At 39.1% G+C, this 25,550-nt stretch overlaps 2 protein-coding genes across 4 annotated transcripts in view; one reads left to right on the forward strand and one right to left on the reverse strand.

Moving 5' to 3' along the window:
* Nucleotides 1–98: 98 nt before the first annotated feature.
* Nucleotides 99–1,122, reverse strand: LOC126870422 (uncharacterized; the record flags this gene model as incomplete). The annotated part of the gene is made up of 1 exon (XM_050628130.1): nucleotides 99–1,122. A coding segment is annotated over one exon (909 nt), but the record flags the coding sequence as incomplete, so codon positions are not given.
* Nucleotides 1,123–2,261: 1,139 nt separating this feature from the next.
* Nucleotides 2,262–25,550, forward strand: part of LOC126870411 (disintegrin and metalloproteinase domain-containing protein 10) — an 80,954-nt gene continuing 57,665 nt past the window's right edge. For all 3 annotated transcript variants that reach the window (XM_050628091.1, XM_050628092.1, XM_050628093.1), the window contains exon 1: nucleotides 2,262–3,117. In XM_050628091.1, coding sequence (XP_050484048.1) covers nucleotides 3,039–3,117 — 79 coding nt within the window. In that variant the 5' untranslated portion in view covers nucleotides 2,262–3,038. The remainder of the gene's footprint in view (nucleotides 3,118–25,550) is intronic.

A 25,550-nucleotide genomic window follows, 5' to 3' on the forward strand; every position in this document is an offset into this window, starting at 1 on the left:
TAAATAGTATTAGGTAAGATACCTAGTACTATGTGCGTAGGAACGCACGTAGGTCTTCCTTAAATCGAACGAAGAAGAGACGAGCTTAGGTGCTTTATAAAAATCTTCGTCAACGAGCGAAGTTTCAAATCTTCATCCGTACGGACGTGTGAAACCGAATATCTCTTTATCGAATAAAACGTTTCTTCGTTTGTCATCGATTTTTTTATCATTTTACGTTAGATTAGCGTCGGTTACGCAGTTGGCCCCACGATTTGTTCTACATTGTGGCATATTATTATGTTTCGTCGATTTATCTGTTCCGCAAGCAACGGTTCGTACTTTTGGATACGCGGGAAATTTTAATCTTGGAAGAATATTAAGCTTCTTATTAAGCTTTAACTTCGGCCTTGACCTTTTCCTCTTTTTTTTATCAGGGTGCAGGGTACCCATATCGCGCATTTTTACCTTAACGGATGACTGTACGGTTCTAACATGCATAGTTGGGCTACAACTTTTGTCAGAGGTTAATGTTTCTTTGGTAGAAGCTTGTATGGACATATGGAACTTTCCTATCTTAGACATTGCTGCCGCGATCGCCATTGTGTTTTGAGCGCATAAATAACAACAGCTTTTGGTGAAATCTATCCCTAACTCGGAAGCACGATCATCGATTACTTTCTCTTCCTGATCCGTTTGAAACGTACGCACAGGTGGTTCAGAAACATCTTTCTTCTTCTTCTTCTTCCTCTTCCTGATTTCCTTTGCACCCTTCGATTCATCGAATCCTTCGTCCTGCTCTTTTCTCGACGTTTCCTTAACTGTGTCTTCGTGTTGTACCGGAGAAACGCGACGTTCCTCGCTGAAAGTAGTCTTTTTCTTTTTTTTCTTACGCTTCTTACATTTTTCTTTCAAACGTTTAAAGAAATTTGACTTGGATTTGCGCGCTCTGACTATCTTAGCTTTTTTCTTTCCGCAACACTGACTACACCATTGGTAGATCCTCTTAGCTACATTATCAGGCCTTTTGTTGGCCGTAGAATTTGCAGTTTGGACGTTCTCTCTTCCCCTTTCTTCCCTTCTTTCTTTTCCACGAATTTTCCGAGAATTCGAACCTCTTTCCGATACCGGTTGCGCTGTTACGGGACGAAATTAATAATCTAATAAAACAGAATTACGTTTTACGCAATAAATTTACTTGAACTGTATTCCGATGAATTTCGCGCAACGCTCTGTGTAGGTTTAGAACCATTTCTTTCTTCGTTATTCCGTCTATTATATTTGGGATATTGATTTATATTTGCAAATTGAATCTCTGACATCGTTGTTATTGAACAAGACGGAGTGGTATAGTATACTTTTTTACCAATCTCATTAGGTTACATTTTAATTACTATTGTTATGGATATTACTGGTATTATGGATCAACGATTAAATTACAATTAATCGATATTGGATGCATCTCTACTGTCGAGAAAAGATCGCATTTCCTTCTATATTAAAATTTGCATATTTTTTATTGCGTTTAGCTTTCGCAAAGATAATTTTGTCAACGATGAAAGGTTAGTTTTTTATTTGTATAGTTACATTTGTACCTATTACGATATATACAAGTAGTATTAATAACAAAATTATTTACCGAAATTTTGTGCAAATGAACAACGAATCATGTTGCGATAGGTGATATTAAAATTTGATCCGTATTGGGATTTTAAAACTCCCGGTTATATGAGAACTGGAAGGGCGCCCAACCACATAAATGTAAAAGTTTCTATTTCCGCATAAGCTTAGCACGCGTATTTTTATCAGAGAGGAAATTTACTCTCCGTTTTCATCTTGTGCTTTGAAAACATTTCCATTAGTTTACGGATTAATTATCAATTACTATTTTATAAAGAAATACGATAACTCGTGTTTCGTATCTGTTTATGCTCATTCTCCTTCGATATGATGTATTTTTAACAGCTGTCGAAGAAATAGAAATCGATGAAATAGAAATTAAAATTGACGATAAAATTTGCGTAAAAATGCCTGTGCTATTGTTTAATATGATATGTACTGCAATATTTATTTCGATGTTAGACGCATGTTTACAGGCAATAAAGAATTACGTAAGAAACGATTATGCTGAACCAGGCTGAACGTTTAACGTCACTGGTTGTGATCGTGAACACGAATGACGTCACGCGTTTAGGATAGCACGTATGGAACGAGATGGTAACTGTCGCCCTCTGACGATAGAGCGACAAACTAACGATACATGATAAACGAGACAGGGGAATGAAAGTCGCAGCGGTGGTAGGACTGTCAGTGGCAACGGTGGCGACTAGCCGATGTCGTGTGTGTGTTTTGTTGCTGATGCGATGCGTCAGCTAAATCTCAAATCATCTGGTAAAAGAGTGTGAGATAAAGAGCGGTCAGCTGTTACAACGATCGTGAGACAGCGAGGCCAAACGAATGGCAGAGAAGTAAATAGTGAAGAAATATAGGAGAAACGAGAAAGTCGAATATCGTGCAACGGAGAAAAGGTTACGAGGGGCGGATCGTCGATGGTAAGGACTGTCCGCGTGCAAGTGATAATATCGGTGGAAAACGATGGCGTAAGTTGGTCAGCTCTGAACCGAGACGTGCCGTGTGTCCTGTGTGCCGTGGCCGTCCGTCATTTTCTCTCGGTTCGCGAACGACGCGTGTGATTAGATTGGTCCGTAGAGTCGCGCGCGCCAACAACAGTACGCGTTCCTAACGTAACGTAACGTCAGTGAAAACACCATCGAATGTGTGCTGCTGTGTGCCCGATCTAGTTGCTATGCAGGCTGAGTGCTGAATACACTGGAAATATTGGTTGGTCTTTGATCACGGTGCATCGAGTGTACATACGAGGCAACGTTTTGTCGGTTGTCTCTACGTCGCGTTCCCTGTATCGTCTTGTTGGAACTGTTGCCGATTACCACTCGCTATTTCCTCGCGTCGTCGCGTTGTTGTTTTGTTTATTGTTGTTTGCGCGTATTCGCGAGGTGGTGCCAATATCTAGCCAACGACATCTCATCGTGCGAGAGAATATGGTTACGATGATCAGTGATACGTGTGGATATGTTCTTTTTCTCCTGTTGCTGTTGCTGGTTCCTTATATCGAAAGCGGTAAGCGTATATAAATTTGATTTGCTTCGTGCTCCTTGACATACGTTGAATCATAACGATAGAAATTAGTTGAAATCGTTAATCGCGCATCGATAGATCGGTATTTCGTGCAAAATGCACGTTCTTACGTTGCTTAACGTCTAGCCTGTGAAGTGTGCTATTGGCCCGATGACATATGCATACGCGCCTATCTATGCCCATATACATGCACGATATATGTGCGGATCCGCATCCGTGTCCCGTATGCGCGCGCGTGTGTGTGTGTGTGTGTGTGTGTGTGTCTCGACCGTCTCCACGTCTCATGAATCATCCTTTCACGAAGAGCGTGTCTCGCACATTTCTCTCGGATTCTTTCAAAGGAAAACCAAGTGCGGTGCCTGTTTTTTGAGAACGCCTATACTTTTTCTCCTCTTTTTTTCTGCATTAAAGTGAAATTGTCGACCATGCGAAACCGTATTCCATACATATGCCGTTTCTTCGTGTGAATATACGATTTTGTCGGTTTTTATATACTAAAATTATATCCGGTGTTTGCGGAGATGCAACATTTTACACTCTACGGTTATAAAATACAAAGATTGAGCTCGTTATGCGTCTTAATCTTTGACAAAGAATTTTTTTTAAACTTGAAACACGGATTTCCGTTCTATTTCGAAGAACGGAAAGACACACTAAGCGGGTTTTCCTGACTCACAATGAATTCGTTGAAATCATAGATAACGTTTCTTCGAATATTTATATCGGAGACTCGTAGACCGTGACAAATGCAGTTTATCTTTCTAATTCTCCAATTTAATTTAATACATACGTACGTATTAAATAGGCGCGTGTGCGTACACATACGTGCGTATGTATATATCGCGCATTGGAAAATCATTTGTTTATCGCGAATTTTCATTCGTAGATTTTTCGACCTACATCTGCGAAGAATTTCTGTGTTTGATAAAGAGAGACGCTCTTCTCCAGAGTGTAAATCGTAAAATTACCCCTGCCGGAAGTTCCAATTAAGGACCACTAACTCACGTATGTGATGGTGATACTAGTGATATAGTCGCGAGTGCGCCGCTACGTTATCTATCTGAAACTAAAAGTCAAGCAGAAAAAAAGAGCGGAACTATCGGAGATTATTATATTAGAGAATCGGAATTTTGAAACAATCTGATCTATGGCGGTAGCTTTTCTGATTTTATACCGTTATCATTAAAACGTTTAACGATTTTGCGTCGAATTTCATACGACTTTGATCTTTATAACGTGTAAAAAGCATAATTTACATGCACAGTAACACGTTACATGTAGTAAGTCGAACATGTTGAATGGCGATGAGGATATTAGCAGCTGCCGATAAAATGGGTAACTAATATTTATTAGTTTGACGTATGATAAAACGTTGAAAAAATATCCATCCATTTTGATTGTCTCGATTCGAAATGGATTTTCTTAGGTTAGCGTCCGACGGCAAAGGGAAATGAGTTATCGCTATCGTGGAATATTTTTCTGGCAATTCCGATTGCCAAGGAAAGAAGGGAATGTGAGCAAAAGGCGGCATCGGTTCGCGCAATGCATCTAGAATATAAAAACGCAGTTAACCGTGATAGGTAAGTCGTTTCGTTGGCCTCGGGGCCATATCTCAAGGACAAAGGATCGATTTTTCTTTTTCCAAGTTTTCGATTCTTCGGTGAAACAATCTTACGATGCCCGTAGAAAGCTGTATCAACTTTGGGAAATCTTTAAGCGCGGCACGTTGCGGCCATCTTCGTATATTTCATTCGAGAAATTGCGTTGGCCTTTGGAAAATGCACGATCGAAAATTGAGTAACATAGATGTTTCACGTCGGAAATTTCACGTAACATTCTCCGTGTAGTTGTTCCATCTAAGACAAAACTTTTTAGTTTCAGGACGGTCTAGAAACGTAGTAACCTTTCGTGCAGCTTCGTTGCTACGTACGCTATCGAATACAACTTGGACGATGATAGATCGTCCCTTCGGCTAGATCGTATACTTATTTTGTTTGAGTAATTTATAAATCACACGCGCACGAGCAATGATTTTACCGTTCTAATAAAATTTTATTTTATCTTACAATTAGTAGCTTTACTTCAAGTTATTTCAACGTGCATTTTTCGTTCCCTAGCGCCAAAGATACACTTCATCGAATTACGTGTATAATCTACAATTAAGAAATGAGTATATGCCAAGTTTTTCCGTTTAATAATTCGATTTGTTTATATGAAAGTTGTTGGTGTTCAGTGAGTAGATACTGAGAGATGGATTCGATATTCGTACCGCGGTTGTCCGTAAAGCAAGCTTACTGCACAAGTTCGATAGCGAATTCAGTTAGTTAGTCGGGCTCGGCTTCTGATTTCTAACGTAATTAACTCGGTATTAAGTCGTGGTTGTCTTGTTCATAGGAAATTCAAGATTATTACCTTATCGTAGTATATACGTATGTCAGTTTTGCTTGCGCGTTTTATATCATGATATTTTTAGTATCGTGAAAGTGCCGTGTATACATACATGTATGTATATGTAATGTAATCGAGGATAACGACAGGATAAGATTTCGATTAGATTTTTACATTCTTTCAAAGTATGGTTGTAGACATTTGTGTCTCGTTAAACGAAAGAGAGGAAGAAAGAAAGAATATGGTTTGCCATGTTATTGTTATTTTTTAATGGCTCTATTTGGTTCGTTGCGTGCGAAATCGCTGGTATTGCTGAAATTCTTTCATTCTCGAAAAGGATCTGTTTGTTTGAATTATTTTACTGCTGCGCGCAACGTAGATAGAACCTTTTTCCGGTTTCCCGATCATCGTCGACAACTTCGTAATTGAAATTGAAATGCGAAGATAGCGTTGAAAAATATCCTGCGGAAGCCGGTTTCGGTAAGGTCAATGCTTTCGTGCGGGTTCTAGATGAGATAGACACGGCCGTGAACACTGCTCTCTCAACAGCGGGCGGATTCGCGACGGAAACGTGACGAAACAGTTGTTATCCAGTTGTGTTGCATCACTTTTACCTCGTTGGACTTGTTCTTTGCGGACCGCGTGCTGCCGCGTCATCGTCCAGAACATATATACATATGTGAAAGAACGAAAGTCCAATAGCAATACTACCGCCGCATCCCTTTGTGGAACTCAAACTTTTGCGTTTTTCGTACGTTCGACCTTAAATCTTTGCTTTTCATTCGATATTATCCAAAGGAGAACTCCGTAAATACGTTAAAACACCCTATAAATATATTCTACATAAATATAATATGTAGAATACAAAAGAGAGTTGAAATATTTTGTACAAAAATAGGTTTCTTTCTAGAAAGAAATTTTTATTTGAATATACATTTTTATTTGAAACCAAAGAAAATATAGGTTTGATGCATGGCTGGTGAATTCAGAATTGTCGTATCCGTAAGAAACTAACGACGAAGTAAGAACAAAAATGAAACTAGCAGTTTGACAGTCTTTTGGCACGCATATGCGATCGTAACTCGTAGATCTGTTTTCAACTTTTCAAACAGATGGTTCGCGATTGATTCTCTCTGGGCTCTTTCTCCTAAGTGGGTACTGTCACTCACCCTTCGCGCAACCATTATCATACGCTCATACAGCCACATGTCAGAACCAAACAGATGTTGTTATAGTGAGGGGTGTTAGATAGCGTAACCCCTAATAGCTAATAGACCGTGCAACAAAGTTCCCCATATAAACCTAGTCTCTGCGATTTTCTTCGATACATAGCCGGGTACATGGCTGAAAATTCGATAATTTGAGTTTACTCGTTAGCTTGGTCGTTAGCTTAGCCGTTTGCTTGGTCATTCGCTTAGTTGCATCAAGATCGGTCAAGTCCTAATTTCTCTTCTTGCTGCCACGTGTTTTCACACGATTTCAAAAATGGAAATATCTGTGCCAACTTTCTTAAAATATTTAATAAACGCAAAACGGAGTTTTATGGACAATAACGGTGGACTAACTTATACCATTAAAGTAGCACAATATCGTTGGAAAGTGCGATAAATTTGAAAATGTATAATTAGTACAGGAAATGAAGGAGACCGAAGCGATCGTCTTTGTCCAGAATGTTTAGGAAGATGAACTTTAGGAGGAATTTCTGGGCAGGGATATAGAAGGATCCTGGAGAATTCAGAATTCCCGAATCAAGGGGATCTTATCTCTAAGGTATTCCGTGTTCGGGAATATAGGTGGTCGTCCTGAAACTTTCAACTCGGCATTCCTGGCACAACCGAGCTATTCGGCTTGGCTCAAGGAGCTACAGGGTTTACCCAAGGATATGCAAACACGTACGATAGTTCACCACCGTGCCAGGTCGTATGGTCTTTTCGAGATTTTCAGCTTTTTGCGTCGCATACAAGAGAATACTTCTAATTCGGTCGTGGAAAAAGAAAAACGACGCTCGCTGTTACTACGCAGTTTGACGCGGTGTTTCTTTGCCCCGTCCGATCTGACGCGAAGCACCATGGAAGAGAGATTCGTAAAGACGGTGTTATTTTACTTCGATGGGTCACGAAAGTTCGCAAGGCGATTAGAAAAGTCGATTGGAAAGCTTTTGGAGACCGTCCAGATTTTTGATTGGGGCAGGTTCGACGGTGGCCAAGTTATCGGTGGCTCGTTAATCAACATCTGATTTACCGTCTGCCGGTGGAGCCGGCGCTCCAAGTTTCTAGGAAAACACGCAGTCGCGGAGTTTCGTTTTTTCAGGGGGAAGTTGTAAGTGAAAGGTCAGTCGAGCCGGGCGTGGGAAGAAAGTCTGAAAGGTAGTTTTTACTATCGAGTTGTTTTTCAGAAAATCGCGTTTCTCTAGATATTCGCCGATTTAAGTTTCACCATTTTGCAGTCCGTTTTCGGATAAGAGTTGTATAGCGCGAGGAAAAGTTTCCTCGTTTGGCTATAATTTAAACTAGACCCGCGATTAGTCGCAATATTATCTGCTGCCGCGCAAAGTCTTTAAAATAGTAAAGAGTAGAAGAAAGTTTGGACTATCCATATTGGCATAAACAACGTGGTGGCTAATACACAGCTTAAAATTCTCACGATAGAACGGGAATATTTACCGAAAAGTTTCCTAACGCGAGCAAGAATTTTATAAATAGGAGAAACAACGTATTTCGTTGGAAGCTATAGAGACATTTATACATACAGTCTGTTTGTGTACGAATGAAAATTTTGAATTTGAAGAAATTGAGACGAAAGATGGACGATATCGGCGAGAAATGTTTTTGCCCTTCGTGGCTGAATACCTGATGTACTTTGCGTGTACTCTCGCTAGATGTTGTCGATCTAATTGCACGCATACTTGTATATATTTGCGTCGCGCAAAGCGAGGACACAACCGTGTGAGAAACGTTGTATGCCCCCCTCCCTCCAGGAAATAGTTGTAAGTTTAATAATTCGTTTTCCCGCGGACGAAAGTGCATTTCATTCGAATAGTCGTGCGTTTGGCTTTCGATATGGAGCGATGGCTAAAGACTCGAACGATCGTCCACCGATATTCCAAAGTTTCGATTGGGAGGTCAAGACAAAAATTGAGAATACTTGGCTAACGAATCTTAGCGACTCGTATCGTAATAATCAGAAGGATTTGGAATTTGTAATTTCCTTCTATTTCGAGGCGTTTCGAACGTGATTTTCTCGGTGATAACGGCGAGGATAACGAGGACGAGAAAATCGTTTGCCATGGAAATGTTTTAAAACGTGAGAAATTTTGCAAGTTTAACGGATCGTAAGTTCAGCGTTTACGCACTTTGTAGCCTACGAGTTGGCGATCGCGAGGTTTCGGCGTCAAATGTTCCCTCCTTGAATGTTATAATAGTCAGCCTGTAGATGTAATGGTCCGGGAATAATGCTCGAAAGTTCCTCGCCCATTCGTGGACTATCTGGCCGATATAAATCCTGTCTATCTCGTAATCGAAATCCATGCCGGCGGCACTCTCCTCCCCCAATAAGGGATCCTTTGTTCTCGACTTAAATCTTTGAGTTTAACCGAGCAACCTCCTGCTTCTGCAATCCCCAGGAGGACGAAACCCAAGAGAGATGTTACCTCAACGTTTTACGTATTTACGTATCCCGAGTGCAATGGTATTCCCCACGTGGAGATGCCAGAGTCATTAGGAAGTAAGAAAACTGAGTTTTAGCCATTCGACTTTCCGCGATCCGCTGAAATCGGACGCGACCAGTTTTTCCTACAGTTTAGCAGACTAGTAGAGACTCGCTGTAACGCGTTATTCGAAAGTGAATTGTTACCGATGTGTCCTTTAATACGCAGAGTTGCTGAAACTCCATTTTCATCATGAATGGAAACGTTTACGTAATAACGTTCCTCCGGTGAATCGCGTTCTCTAACTTTCGCAAGATAATCGTTGATACTGGCGTTACCGAGCATTACGCACATATATTCGATAAATGGCCATTACGACGACGCAGAGCGTCTCGCGGTGTATGCGAAAGGCCAGGAAACACGTTGTCGAAGCTGATCGAGGCAGGTTAATTTTCTACGTCCATTCGACGATTGGCGCACACGCTGTAAGAAATATCAACGTCGTAGATACGATGATAGGTGTTGCGATCTCGTGGACATAGTCACCGGGGCATTGTAAATTTCCGACACGTGCCGCTTCCCGTTCCTCTTTGTTTGTCTTTACTGGTAAAAGCGTGGCGCGTCGATCGGCCAAAATAATATCGGCTAATTCGACTTTGCGATCTTTACCCATTCTCTGCTTCTTTCCTCGTTCTTGTCCTTTTCATTTCCTCTCTTCCCCTTCTCTACCTGACTTTGTTGCTTCTATTATTCGCTCGCATTCCCAACCTTTTCCTCTTCGCGATTCACAGTTGCAATAAATTGGTCTCCTATTATTTCTCCTTTCTCTCCGCTTAAGTCGTTCGAAAGCCGGAAACGAAAGATTTAACCGCCCTTATTACGGAGTCATTATAACTTGCATTTTCGTTAATGCCCCTGAAAAAGCAGGTGGTTACGCGAAAGCCGACAAAAGTTGGCAAGAAATGAAAAGCACCGAAATTAATGCGGTAAGTTTCGCATGCGAGATAAATGCAAGAGTCTCCCAAGAGTCGTGATACGAAACGAGCATCGTTCTAAAAATGTCCGACTTAATTTAGAGATCGTATGACAATCGTGACTGCGATAATATCGAAAATTATTGAACGAAGATTCTTTGGTAATGTCAAGTCCGCGCTGTTCGATAAGCGCTTGCGTTCGTGTTCTGCTTGCGCACTGTGTACGCAGCTATTGCACGAGATAAAACCAGAAAATATGTCCGCACATCGATGTAACGCAATTTTCGATATCAACTGTTTAAGTACACAAATACAGAAATTTTCCGTTTTATGCATTAATTATTAAACGTATAACAATTAAATTTATCATTGTTTATCAGATGTTGCGTTTTTCCCCTTCCGTAGATGGTAAACGCTATTCGAAAAGTATAGAAGCAACTATCGTATTTCCAATTATCCAATTTCGAGTATTCGCACTGATAGGACTTAATTGTCTCGCTTTGAATCGGAAGCCGCGAATGCTCCAAGTCGGTCGAGATTCGATAACACGATTCACCAACGAAGGATACGTGTCGCCTTTGTCCAAGTAATCGAGGTCTGTCCTATCTTTCCTCGCTATCTCCGCGCTGAAGATGTTCCATGACTATTCGCAAGCTCTGCCTTTTCTCTCTCTCTCTCTCTCTCTCTCTCTCTCTTCTCTCATCTCTCTTCTCGATCTTCACATCTTATTTTTTCAAACTGATTTCGTTTCTTGATTACAACATTTTTTCATAGATTTCGGTGTAACGAGCGTAGCGTTAAAATAAAGCTTTCCGTTTGATTCGTCACGGCATGCTTGAATTCTTTGGAATCGCGATAAACTCACACTCTCGTTGTTTCGTACGGGCTAGATCTAGGTACGGTGTGGATAAAACGACTTTTCGAATTTCCGAAAAACACAGGGATACGATGCAGGCAGCTGGATGACCGAAATGGATGAGTGATTCGATTTCAGTACATAGGGGTTGTGTCGAACGCTACGGACAGTGCGCATTTAATTAAATTTTTGTTTTCCTCTTGCTTCCTCTAAACGTCTCTTTTTCTGTTTTTTTTTTCTTTTTGCTTTTATTTTTCTCTGCCTCATGGTACGTATACACAATAATACAGTGTCGAAAGAGTTCGTCGAGTGTACTTTCATCGATCGATATAGTTGCACTTTGCTCCCCAACGGAAATTTAGCATATTTTTTCCGCTCTTTCTTTCGATTCTTCTAATTTCGTTAATTGCGCTTCGAGGACAGCTCGATCAAAGTTTGAAGTTTAGGAGACTCGATGCTTGAAAGATATTTTCAAAATATAGAGGTTTGGAAATCAAAATTTAACCAGTGCTTCGATATTTTTCAAATTTATTGTGTTTAAGAAGCGTTGCAGCGATTTAGATGTTCAGTTACGCATACTTTGGGTTTCTACAACGTGTAATAACCGCGATACGACGTGATTTAAATTTTCTAAATATCGAAACATCGCTGTATCAAAGGAGCCTGTAACTGTATTTAACTTATATAAAGTTTCGATCGTTTATGTTCGACGGAAAGAAAGCATTTCTTCCAAAATTTCTTCGTTTGATTTAAAGTATAGATTCCTAGTTAACGGAAATGTTCTGGCTCGTTACTATAAATAATTCGTACACGTTGGACTCGACAGGAGTTTTTTCTAGCTCTATCGATTCTATCTATCGTTGATTGACGAATATAATATCGTAGTGGAAGTTAATGTTACGGCAATCGATATGCCGTATGGCGAACCATCGAAACAGTTTGTGATTGCGTGCCGTTTGAAAACGAGTCAGGTCCGGTGAGTGTGGAAAACCGCACGCGCCTACAGAAAATCAATAACGCAGCCTCCGCATGCCTGGCAAGAGAAGAGTTTTCCTCCTCTTCGTGCAATACCATTGACAATGCACATCATTTTTTCGTGATAACGGATATCCCTAGCGAGATACAAGATACAGGATATACGATACAAATTATCCGATAGCTTCAAGTTTCTATTTTTTAACTATCGACTTAATACTTTCGTTATGCATAAGGAAACCTGCAGTTTTTAATTGCAAGCATTCGTTAGATCAATGTTTCAAAAACTTGAAATTTCTATCTTTTCATACCGATTTTTATCGACTTAGGTAAACTTATAGAAAAATTAGGCTTGTGAGATGTTTCACGAATTAATTTCAGTTGAAAGGAAATACGAACGTATCTGTACCTGTATGACTAAATTAGTTTCAAGCATTAGTCCTTCATTTTGTCAAATATTTTTAAAAACATCCATGTTCTTCTTTTCAAATTTGTTAGTCAATTTTTTCGTCCCTCCCTTCCTCTCTCTCTCTCTCTCTCTCTCTCTCAAATTGTTTATTTTTCTTTGTTAGACAGCTTCGTGAAAGAATAAGTGCGTGCGTGCGCGTGCGTGTGCGTATATATGTTGGGGTTTGTTGGTTAACGGTAGCACTTCGCTTTCCACGTGTATGTCATCGTCGTTGATGGACCGTGGATTAAGATATTTGACAAAGCTGCATAAAGTAACAGTACTTTTACACCGTTTGAAAAATATGCGGCAAATCGGGCGAAGCGATTGTCTCTCTTAGTCCTTTGTTCGCGCCTGAAAACGCTGTATAAGTGTCAACGAGAGAAAAATACAATGCGATAACGCGAATTCTCGCCGAGAGACAGAGGCGAAAACAGACCTTTTATGTTTTCACAAATGTAATTTCTGTGAAGTTGCTGCTTTATACTTTTAGTATCGATAGACGATCTGGTCGCGCGTGTGTAAAACAATGGTAACTCGATGTCCGTATCATCCGTGAAATTGCGTTACCGCTCGCCCGTATTTTTCATGATTAACGAAAAAGCGAGAGCAGCGTGACTATGTGGATGCCGGTAGCTAAAACGACCAACAAGAAATGGATAAGCGAGATGATATCGAGGAAGGAAAATGAAACGGACGAGCTGGAAACTAAGAAAACAGACGGGAAAGACGACGATGAAAACGGGACTGAAAAAAAGAAACGAATAGGAAAACGAAAAAGTGTCGTGTTGTTGGCGCGCGATCCTCCTGCAGAAGAATTGGATTAAGCAAGAATCGAAGCAGGGAATCGGAAATAAGAAGTTGATGGTAGCAGGGATAGAACTCATACTAGGTTAAATTAAGTCACGTCGAATAGACGGGGTAACGTTCGTCTCTGTTAATTGACTTTTCGACTTGCCGCGCTTCTCCTTGCAATTAGAACAGGCCGATTTCTTATTGTTTTACGTTTCGCTGCTTGCCTTTCTGTCTGACGTCGGAATGCATCGGAAATTGTAATTTTTTTACGTCGTTGTTGGCTTAGGTTGCGCATCATCCTAACATAACGTTGTCATAACGTCAAACGTGTGAGTTCATTGAAAATCTCAAATACTTCGGACGAAATGTTCGCTCTATGAAACATAGATGTCAACAATGCGAGATAATTATCACTTGCAAATTCGTCTCTCCGAACAGTACATCTATCGTTGAAGGGTTTTAATTGAGTCGTATGTCCGTGTAAACTAAGTAGAAACGTTTCATTTTCCTTGCATTCTAATTTTTTGCGTTTGCATCAAACATCGATTGATCTTTTATTTGAACTGATTTTCGATAAAAAGTGTTAAAAATAGTTATTTTCAGATATCTTTCTACTGAAAGTTTTAAACTTATAACTAATAACCTTTGTACGATATTATGTAATTCCTACTTTTAAGAAAGAATTTATTAACGAATTTTAGCAACGAATTTTAGTAACCCTTGATAATTTATCTTAGAATGGAAGTTTATTCCTGTAACGGAAAATGTATGACACAAAATATGTATGTATTTCGCAAATTAGGGAACTTTATGTGCGAACTTGGTGTATTTTAAACGCGAGTTATTGCCAGAAGCAGCTGGAAAGTTATGTGATTAAGGAAAATATTAGCCCGCAACTGCATAGTACATTTTTCTCTTTCTTTATAAATAGGTAAAGTTTTCATCGCTTTTCTTGTTTGTTCGATGTATACATATAGATTTTTGGCATATAGATTTAGTCCCACTTGAGCCGTCTCCCTAAATCATCTCTATCCTTTAGACATTTCCTACCACCATCGCATATCCGGCCGATCATTTTTCTCAATTTGTACATTCGTGATCATCATTTTTCTTTCGATTATTAAATTATCAAGTTCACGGTCTACACCATAATTCTCAATATGTTGGCGATAGGACGACTTTCTCAACTTTGTAACGCAACAATCATCCGTTTTAATCGGTCAATCTTATGGTTGCCGATTAACATCGGCCGTGGCTATTCATCGATTATGCTAAATTGCGGTGAGACTAAACTGGAAAACTTGACAGCATCAACATGCCATCTGTTGGTAGTTAAAATAGAAGGGTAGGCAGCAGGGTTACGGCGAAATTGAATCAATAAATTCGCTCTCTCCGAATGCCCCTATTTCATCCAGCTCTTCAATTGCCGCTCCAATCATGTACTAATCCAATCTTCCAATCTACCGGTGCACGTTCGGCGAAACTTTTTATCTGCTTGTGTTTTTGCATTCATTTGTTGCACGTTCATACACGCAGCCGTACGTATAATCGACATAATTTTTAAATTTGTACAAATGGTAAGGCGAAAAAAAAGAGAACCGGCCGACCACTAAATTCCTTTATCGAAAAGATTCAGTTTTAATACTTGAATTTGCCAATTAACAAACAAGATTCGACGAACTTAACCGTATAGTTAGTAATACGAAACAAACAGTGTCTCTACGAAAATTTATGCTTCAATTACCGGTTATATAAACGTAGAGATATACGTAACGAGTGGAAATTTTATTTGGAAAAGCGATACGAAGAAACATTCCAACGTATGCTTTCCTTTCGTTCGTAAAGCGATTAGCTTAGCTTCTATACTTGAATGACAAACATTTTGCTATATCGCTGTGCACATATGTATATATTTGAATATTTTAATTAGCGACACAATTCCTGTGAAAGCGAGCCACGCAGTTTTACATGATACACGATAGTACAAATACCGTGAAGATTTTTGTTTACGGTTCGCTGTGAAAATATATAATACGACGATTTCTTGCCGTTGTAGAATTAGAAGCCACCAAGTTTTAGAATTTGATAAGAAAAACCGACGGTGTGTATTATTCGCTATGTGGATCGATAGAATTTTTTCCCCTGCTAACGAAACAGCGCAAATCGGTTAAGGTTAAACTAACAGACGGTTTCGGGGAAGGCGATGGACGCGTCACGGTTACGGACCAACGTTCTTGTAGGTAACTATTTTATAGGTTGCATCGTAAAAGTTTGCACTTTTTACGAATGCTTTACGATGTGGGGCACACGTGTAAAAATAATACCCTTAGAAAGAACCAACCACATTTGCGACGCTTCGAAGCTAATCGGTTGATGCCCATTGAGGCTGGTTACGAGAAAGTTAAGCAATCATCTGGTGAACTATAAGAATGCGAATAACGAGCAGCGTGGATTTACGATTTAATCGTGGAGTTGAGACGAAACGAACCAAGAAATCCATAATGACAAAAATATAGATGGGACAGGAGTCTCTTCTTCCTTCTTACAATTAGTTTTTCTGTAATTGCTAGGCCATGATCGCACACAGATATTTGCTTGAATGTTTTAATATCCATGCTCGGGTGCTTTCTACTCTTTTTTTTTTTTTGTACCTTCTACGTATTCGTTTCTGCAGGATTCCGTGTATTTCTGTTTAACTGCAAATTATTTATGGAAACTCGTTCGATTTGTTCTACACCGTTTTTTTTCAATCTTATGTTTGCTACGATATACGTGTGTATACATTTTGAATATAGAGCGACAGTATAGTCTAAAGCGATGGTACACATAGTCTAAATGGGAAGTAGCGCAAAAATGGCACAGTGTTAAACGCGTTGGAACGCGTTAAGCCATGAAGGCTGTGTTTTATAAATGAAATTTACTGGAAAATAAAGGGCTCGATCGCATATAACAAAACCTTCGTAGACGCAGCACCGACCAACCATCGTTGTAAAATATATATCCGATATTAGTTTCAATGTTACTTGAATGAACTTTCTCTTTTAATCAAGTTTCGTTGAATTTTATCGAAAAAGAAAGCACGCTTTAGAGCGTAGCGAGATAAAAGGAAATTTGCCATTGATTTTTCAATAAATTATTATTATATTTTTTAAAAATTAAAGGCGATATACTTCTAACGGAGATCACTGCGAGTCGATAAATTTCCAAATGTTTGGTAAGATCAAAGGCGTCGTAATTATCAGCCCGAGTAAACAGCCGCATTACGAAGGTCAGCCTCCTTCCTCCGTGATCGGTGGCATTTTATTCGGTTCCGTAACGTAAGGCTCAACGAGAATAGACCTTCTGTCTTTCCACTTGATCTTTTTTGATTTCTCGCATTTTCTCCGTCAAGAAGAAGCACGTACATGTCGATAATTAAAATTGTTCGAGTTGACGAATCCGTACCGCCACGAACGAGTGTTTGGCGTCCCGTAATGTTGTCCGTCGATGTTGTACGCGGTCGTGAATATTCGATAAAGCTAAGAAAACAGGAAGACTGTCATTTGTTCGTGCCTCCGTTACCGATTTTTCTCTTCCGCTCTTCAAACCCGTTTACTCCACCCATCCTCGCTTATTTTCTGGACCTTTTCACCATCTTTTGCGCTCCTTCCTTTCCGTGTCCTCGATGTTCTCCATTCCCAATGATGTTCATTCTCCGTATGTACCGTCCGTACCGCCGTCTCTTGGTACCATCGGTATCATCTGCATCGATGGTACCTCGTAGCGGAACAGATGTAACTCGGAGAGAAAGCAATCTCACGAAAACGGACTTTGTTCGTAACTTTGAATTTCTAGCGGACATCGTTTTCGCTTTGGCATTATTTGTCGCTGTCTTGGATGCCAAGTATGCCATTGTATCATAAAGATAAGAAAAATACCATGCAACGTCATACGACTAAAATAGGGTTGAAAAGAATTTTCATTATATCGTTACGTTAATGGAAGATACGAACAAGAGACTAAATAATTGCGTAATCCAGCCTCGAACATCGAGGCCTTTCAACAATCTTCGATGGAATCTACCTTCTCACAGGGTTGCATCTTTAGGAAGCATTCTGTAATCGGGTGCAAGGATCCCCAGGACGCGTTTCTAATTACCATTAGCGATTATTAATTATAAGATGATAGCCCGCAGCGTGTTTCTACTTTGATAATTATCCAACGTTCACGATTAACTTATAGTTAATTATTAAGCATTTACGATTCAACGATTAGTTACATCGTGTTATACTGTGTAACGTTACGAGGCTAGATATACATACGTACTACCTATGTAGTTGCTCGTATCTAGCAAGAAAACTAAATTTACCTTTCAGATTTTTTTCTTATAAAAGATAAATATACGTTTCCTTAAAATCATCTCTTTTCTTGTCTCTATCTGATGATAAGTAGGCGGTAATTAATAATGGCACGAATCTTTCATCAGCGTTTAGCGAGAACTTTTAACAAAAATTCTTTATATCTGTTTCTTACAGGATATTCGAAGACGATCTTTAATGATAGTCGTGATACGGTTTCCTCGTTAAATAGGATTTTCTTCCTGATAAACTGAAACTCCATCGAGTTGTTTAAAGAAAGCGGAACCGCGTTAATCCGGCGGATAACAAGTTTGTTCGCCCGAAGAATTAAATGTTTACCAATGATAATGATTGCCAAATAAGGCGGATCATCGTTAATTCTTACAACTTGAAACAGTCTCGCTGAAAAAACGAGATGATTGTTCGAGGTGAGCGCAAACACGTAGATACGGCAGGAAGAACGAATCGTAGAAGTCGTGCACCGATACGTCTCGTCGTACAAACGACACGGCAGAATATCGGAAATACATATTACGTATTCAATATTCTCAAGCTTTTGTCGCCTGTTTTATTCCTTTTTCTCGTTCTTCCTCGTTCTTTCTCGTTCTTCTGGTAACGATACTGGCAACACTTCTGGTAACGATACGGTGTAGACCGTGTCTATCGATACCGTTTCATTACTAAATCACCGATCCGCTGCGAAGTCAATAAAAATTTAATCGAGTAAAGAAGTGGACGTTCTTTAGAAATGTATCGCCTTCCAACGTCTCTGGAGCAAAGTTGGCAATCGGGTAGCGATATTAGACGAAAGTATGCAACCGAGGGGTTAGGTGAGGCAGCCGGTTTCCCACGAGACGATTTCCTCGGCATCCAATCTCGGTGTGCAGGCTGGCTGCCGTTTTCTTCGCATCCTTAGCAACCAACCCCTCAAGCTCCGTTCGGAAACTCAATTTACTGGATAGCAGTCGGCCGTAGACATACGATTCCAGTCGATACGAGACGAATCTAATCGCTCGTCATCGCGAATATCGACCAATAACGAAACGTAGCTACGTTACTTCTATTACGCGATTTAGTACGATTATTCGCACGATCGACCGTAGTCACGATTTGCATCTGCTTTTGCTATAGAGCTGCTGTTCCTCTAACGCGACTGTCGCAAATCAAACGGTTAACGTTAACGCATATCCGGCCGCAGGATGGAAATTCCTCGTTTTGCCGCCAATCACCGACCAAACGATCGAACAACGAATATTGATTTGTTCTTAGCGATGAATAAATTACTCCCGCTTTTTTTCTTTTTAATTGAAATAAATTAAAATGAAATCTCCACTATGTCGTTTTTGTATAAAGCAAGCGAAGCCGCAAATTGTGCGAAAAAGCACCGGCTTTTGAGCGATAACGGCGCAGAAAATGCCGATCGGATATAAATGTTATGACTTAAAATATGGGTCATTGTCAGCGCTAGATCTCTGTCGTAGTTACATTTCCTGGAAATCTTTCCTCTAATTTAAAGTCGTCATAAAAACATAAACTACTGCTCAGCTTATTCTACAGTTTTCACGTTTTAGAGGTCTCTGAAGCTACGTACTTACATACGCATACATCTCTGATACTTGGCAGTTTGTTCATATCGTATATCGTATTTATCATATTGATGTAAAACTTGAATGAAATAGTAAACAGAAGAGCGTACGAATAAAAAACGGGTGTTGCATGAATGCAATCGGATATCGTGTTTCAGTGGATAATTATATTCGTGAAATAGTAATACTTATCGAAAAATAATTTTACGATATTAAATTGTCGCGTAAAAGGAAGAAAGGCGAGCGGATTGTCGTAATGTGTAAATTGCATAATTTATTTTGTTTCTAATTAAATAATAATAATTTCCGCATTACACGTAGCGGCGAGAGATCTATAGCAAGATCGACGAATAAGTATTTTTCTCAAATAATAATTTCCGCAAATTTTAAAATAGTAAAGTTTATTACCGATTAGGTGAAATGAAATGACAAAGCTGCCTTTTTGAAACCGTGTTAAAGCATTTCCGTTGCCAATTTCTTTACGCTGTTGTTTCTTTCTACGAGATGTAAAGAGAGAGGCGGTTACGCGACAGAAAAATTGTTACGGTATGTATAACCGTAAAGTTATAAAGCAAGCAAACGTACCTATATGGGCCTGTATAACCGTTCCCTTCCTGGAAATGAAATTTTTCCTGTAAATTCTCTTTGCTGCTATTAGTCGGCATCTTTTCAATTTGAAAACTCCATGTAATTCGTACAAGTACACGCGTATAATTGGCGTTCGATCTCTATCGAATTCGGTGGAATTTCTATGCTTATAATAACGAAGAACGAGACTAAAAACGACACTGCATTATCCGGCATGCAATCGAGAATATCGATGATATACCAAAATTCGACCGAATGGAATTTCAGCTGGATGCAGTATCCTATTCAAAATCTTGGAAACTAACCGATCGAATTTCGAACTATGTAATTACAGGAAATTCATATCGGTAACAGAAAATAGACATGCCGCGTGTGGGATAGCGTGTTTTTGTTTCTTTGGTTCGGCTCTTCTCTTCTTAAATTTCTTCTACCCATATCAAGTTGCTCTTCTTTTGGTAGACAGATGGTTCGTGTCGCGCTGCGTCGCGTCTTAATCGCTGCCACAACTCCCAAGAATATATAACATTTCCTTTATCGCTTTGTCGTTATAAAAATTTTTTTACGAATGTCGTATACCGTTTCAGAATGTGTAAATATTTCGCGCTACCATTGTTCTTATTTTTGTCATTTTAATATAATATATTTCTTAGGTTTTTACTTGCGGGCACGTACGCTTCCCAAATAGCAAATACCAAATAGCACCGTTCGTAATTGTGCGTATCGTAAATGAAGCCGAAGATTGGCGAGCATTGCCAAGTATATATACTAATGCGTCCGATGAAAGTAGAAAGGAATTTTTACAATGTTACACATATTACGCAAAAAGAGCGTTGCTATGGCCGTTTTTCTCGCTCGAAAAGTTCCGTTCTGTCTTATACAAAAGCATGCGAACAAGTGTACCCAGAAAAAGGGGCACCAGCAACGGATAACTTCGTTCAAAGGCTTTATCTCGTAGCAAGTTATATGAGATAGGAGACTGCGAGTTAGATGTCGTACTGGCGGACCGCATACTACATATGTATATAGAATATAGTGTGTAGGCCGAATCGTACGAACGAATCGTAAGATGGTAGAAATTTGGTACGGTATTGCGCGTAACTGTTCACAGTACGAAACTCTAGAAAAAGTAAATATTCGCGTCATAAATATTACGTATTCCGGGAGTATATTCTCGAAGAAAGTACGAAGCAAAAAAGGAAGAAAAACGGATTTTCTCGAGTACGTTTTTGGACGATATCGACGAACCGATTTATAAAATTACGCTTCTTACAACGTTTAAGAACGTATCGGGAGCAGATGCATGTATGTACGTGCGTACTCGCTGATCGTTCAGCGAATGGCTAGATACGCTCGTAACGAAGAGCAAAGGTGAAAGATTTAATTCGAGATTTAATCTGGATTAGGATTTTAGGATATTCAGTTGTGAATTTGCAAGTTTGTAAACGCTATCGATCGGATGTGATGGTTAGTTACGTTGGTTTATTCCATGTCGACGAACGGATTTTTCATTCTGATTCGAAGAATCTGATTAAGTAGACGAGATAAGATCAATGACGGATATTCGAGCGGAAAATTCTATTGCGCCACCTGCACAGGTAATTTCGTTGAAAAAGCAAGACGATCGAGGAATTCAGCCAAAAGAAAGAATAACGAGAGGGTGGGACGTTGCGAACAGGCCAGGGATCCAGAGGGTGATTTCCAAAGTGAGAGGGATATAAGGGGAGAATGGTAAAGGCAATTTGCAAGATTCGCGTCTCCCTCTACCTTACCTACGAACGGAGGTTAAAGTACAGCATGTAACTGCGTATCGTAGTCTGCAATCTCTGGCTATGCTATCTGTAACCGCTTTTTCCTTACCTTTTCTTACCTTTTCACCTTCTGTGCCTTCTATTTTAGTTTTCGCCGTTTACTTTCGCCCGTGTTACGATTCAGTCGAATTACAGCTACGGGAAACTCGACGAATCGTCGAGCCTAATCTCTAAACTCGTCTAAACTCGTGCATCCGGAATAAATCATAAATTATATAACCGGCAATTCTTCGTTTCTTTCATCTGCATCGTATCTTTACTTGTTCGTCATCGCGTTTGCACCCTTTGTGATCTAACATACCTCTAAAGGGAAATAAACCATCGCAGAGGAATATATTTAATAGTAAGCGCTGCTCGTACGCACTAAAATCTAAAATATTACTTTCACGTTGAATATTAAAATCATAAAATTCTTGGGTTATTTAATAAACGGCGTTTGCATTTTTCACTTTGCATTATTTCCGTGATTAATAACATAGCTGGCAGAATGTTGAAAAAAAACGTACAACACGTACAAACCATAATACGTTGTTAATACATCAAACATTCCTTTCGCGTATTTGTCCGATATTTAATTCTATATAGAATTCCATCGTCAGTTGCTCCATTAGTAATTTAGTTTCATTTTCCGATAAAATTTAAACACATACAAAACGAACATTGTATTTTACATTGGATTTCGTTTCGATCTGATGCGACGTGATAAATTCGTCAAAAATTTATTCGATCAAATTTTCCTATAGATTTACTGGAAATCAAAGAGAAAATCCGTACCTATCTGTATAAGTGGGATTTTCTTTGGTTAAAACGTACATCGGGCAGAATCGTTTATCGAATGACGAGCTACGCTTCACGATGAAATTACACGTGAGAAGTCTGTGGTAAATAAAACATTTGGTTCATCTTTAATAATCCTCGCTTTTACCTCTGTCCTTGGTCGAATTGCCAAGTATTTTTGATTTAATGATGATAAATGAAAATTTGGTAATGCGCCGGAACAGATTTAACGATATTACAACGAATCCGCGTATTTATTTGTCATTGACTTTAATTCGATCAGTTTATCGAATATAAACTTTTGGTGGCAATTCATCAGGATAGATCGATTCCGACACGATCTATCCCTGTAAATGTTTATAGATGCGCTGCAACGGAACTGTACGCCTATCGCGAAAACAGTGAATATTCAACAGTTTTCGTGGCTAGAATGCATCTACTATCGAAAGTGACTACCGAATTTATTCCATGGCTGGTATTTACCACGTCTCTTTGATCGCTAGTCGAGAACCCAACAAAAAAGAGAATATGAATGATCGAATGTTATGTATTTATGTACAAGCGGTATAAACAGCGACTAAACCTTATTTTTTATAGTGCAATAGCCTAAAAGTATGTATTCCGCAAATCTTTCGATCTCGTGATAAAATAATACGAATAAATTGGAAAACCTTTTAATTACGTATTGACAAACAGTAATTTAATTTACTATTCCACTACGTTTCTCTAAATCAGGTTCCGTTTGTTTATGCGATATAGTACGAAAAGTGACATTCTCCGAGAGAGATGTCAACAAAGCTTGCTTGACATAAAAATGTTTTCTCTGCGATATTTGAAATAGTACAAATACAGATTGTATATAACCAAATTTTTGTTTCGTATCGCGTTTTATATAAAATCATTTTTTCAAATTATGACGAACTCGCGTTTAAGATAAATTAGGTGGTCCGAAAGCCAGACACAGAGTTTAGTTTTATTGAAATTGGCAAAATGGCAAAATCTCCCGAAATGAGCTACTACGAGTACGAGTAACTACATACGTATATCCATAATATGTATATAATTTGTCTTTAGTTTACTAACTCGCTCAAGTGATTCCACTGTATATGTGTTTCAAACGCACGTGCATACGTGCACATTGTCGATGCAATATTCTATTATATAATTGCATGGTACGATTGAGTCGCGCGGCATTATAATTCTCATTGTATTTTGAGTCAAGTGAAATTTAATTAAACGGTCTACACGAACCGAAATACAACGAAGGAGAGCAATTAAACTAAATTGATAAATTTTAATTGGCATCAAAGCATCAATGAATACAATTAATTAATCGAAAAACCGGTAATACCGGAGACAGTGTATCGAATTAAAATTTATTAATTCGATTGCATTTTTATGTTACGATCGATTTAAGCCCTAATTATTATCGATTGGTTAGCTGGGTAACGAGCATCGAGATTACGCCGGAACACGTTGAAATCGATAATTCCATTTGCTTTTTATTTTCCATGTTTATTGTGCAGGAGCAGGAGGAGAAGGAGGAGAAGGAGGGGGAGGAGTAGGAGGAGGAGGAGAGTATAAACAACACTAAAATATATCGCAAACGCTGTACCGCTTGCCGTGGTATTTTTCTTTTTCCCTTTTCCTCCAAGCGATATTTTATATGCCTTTCGATCAGTTGTAGCGTAGAGCGAGCGAACAGCATTCGCGTATCGATGTGTGCCAAAGTGGACGGTGGAATTGGGTAGTCGCGTACTGTATTTCGAGGCGAACGCTCATGTACATACTCGAGGACGATGTATGCACTAGTGTACGAGAACCGATTACATATTTACGCACACTGAGCAAATTGACTCTGGGTGCAAGCATCATGCTGTTTGCTTCCATGAATCGAGCCAATTGCGCACAAAAAATCACGCTCGATCTATTTGCATTTTCCGTTCACCACATTTGTAATCAGCTAACGCTCCGTAAACAGTTATGACTTAAATATATCATGCACGATAAATTTTATTTCCTTTTAACGGATAATGTGTAATCTTGCGTTCTCTTCAGGCCGGAGTTTGGTAAATTTTATTCAAATAACAAATAACTTGTCGAGATTTACTCGCCAATAAGGAATAACGATCTCATTCGACAAAAAATTATTCGTTATTCGATTTCAGGAGCAATCGTACATAAGCGGCAAAGTAGAAAGCGAAATTCGGCCATTCCTTTCCATTCGGCGTTCCTTTTTCCTTGATGGTGACAACGTTCTTCGTTTCTTTCACTGTCACACGTCGTACCTACGTGTGAATTCATATTGCCGTTCGAGACACGACCTATACAGTCTCAATGTGTTTGTTGGGTCTCTTAACGTGCGTGTGCTTCGCAAAAATGTAGTCTGTGTGCCAATAATTTCTCTACTCTCTGCTGTAACAACGTTTCGAACTCGACGGTCCAAGTTCTTGAATGGCACATTCAAATCAAGCTACAGTCACGGATAATGTCATGTTGCATTTTCAACGCAATGTCCGGCGTCCATTTTCCGGTCTTCCACTTTGGCAAGGTGTTCTTCGACTGTCTGCTGCAAACTGGAAAGATATCTTCGCTCGCCTTTGACATAACCCCATTAATCAACCGATACGATTTTACATTTTTCTCCATTGTATTGAACAAAATATAACTACACGCGTGTACTTATTACGTTTTTATTGCAATCTTCAAAGGTTAGAAAACGTATACGTTCCGTTCTCGAATCAAAGACAAATACAATTTTGGCGATATGGAATTGATCGAAAACGTATTTTCGTACTAACGTAAGTTAGTTAGTTAAGTTAAATGTTCTAAAAATACTTGGTAAAATAAGTAGTAAAAGTAGCAAACTTTATAATAGGCAAATTTGTAAATTCTGATTTACTGTAAATTTCGAAATGACCAATTTGACAAACGCTGACATTTTTTTGGAATTTAATGATTAGATCCATCGAAAGCTCGAAACTAAATGAATAACGTACGATCGATGGTTTATCAATTGTTTTTATTATAAACTGACAGATTATCTACGGTCTATCGATGATTTCAAACCATGGGTGAGAACAACGTTTGAATATCCGAAGGTTATTATAGGAACTTGAATTTGTCCATGAGAGAGCCTGTAATTTTATTACAGTTTTTAGCCGAATTAAACCAAATAAAAAGAAAACTTGGAAACGATATCGATGATAAGTAAGAGTAAAGACTAACAAATTTATA

This window comes from Bombus huntii, chromosome 10 (genome assembly GCF_024542735.1).
Source record: "Bombus huntii isolate Logan2020A chromosome 10, iyBomHunt1.1, whole genome shotgun sequence".
NCBI lineage: Eukaryota > Metazoa > Arthropoda > Insecta > Hymenoptera > Apidae > Bombus > Bombus huntii.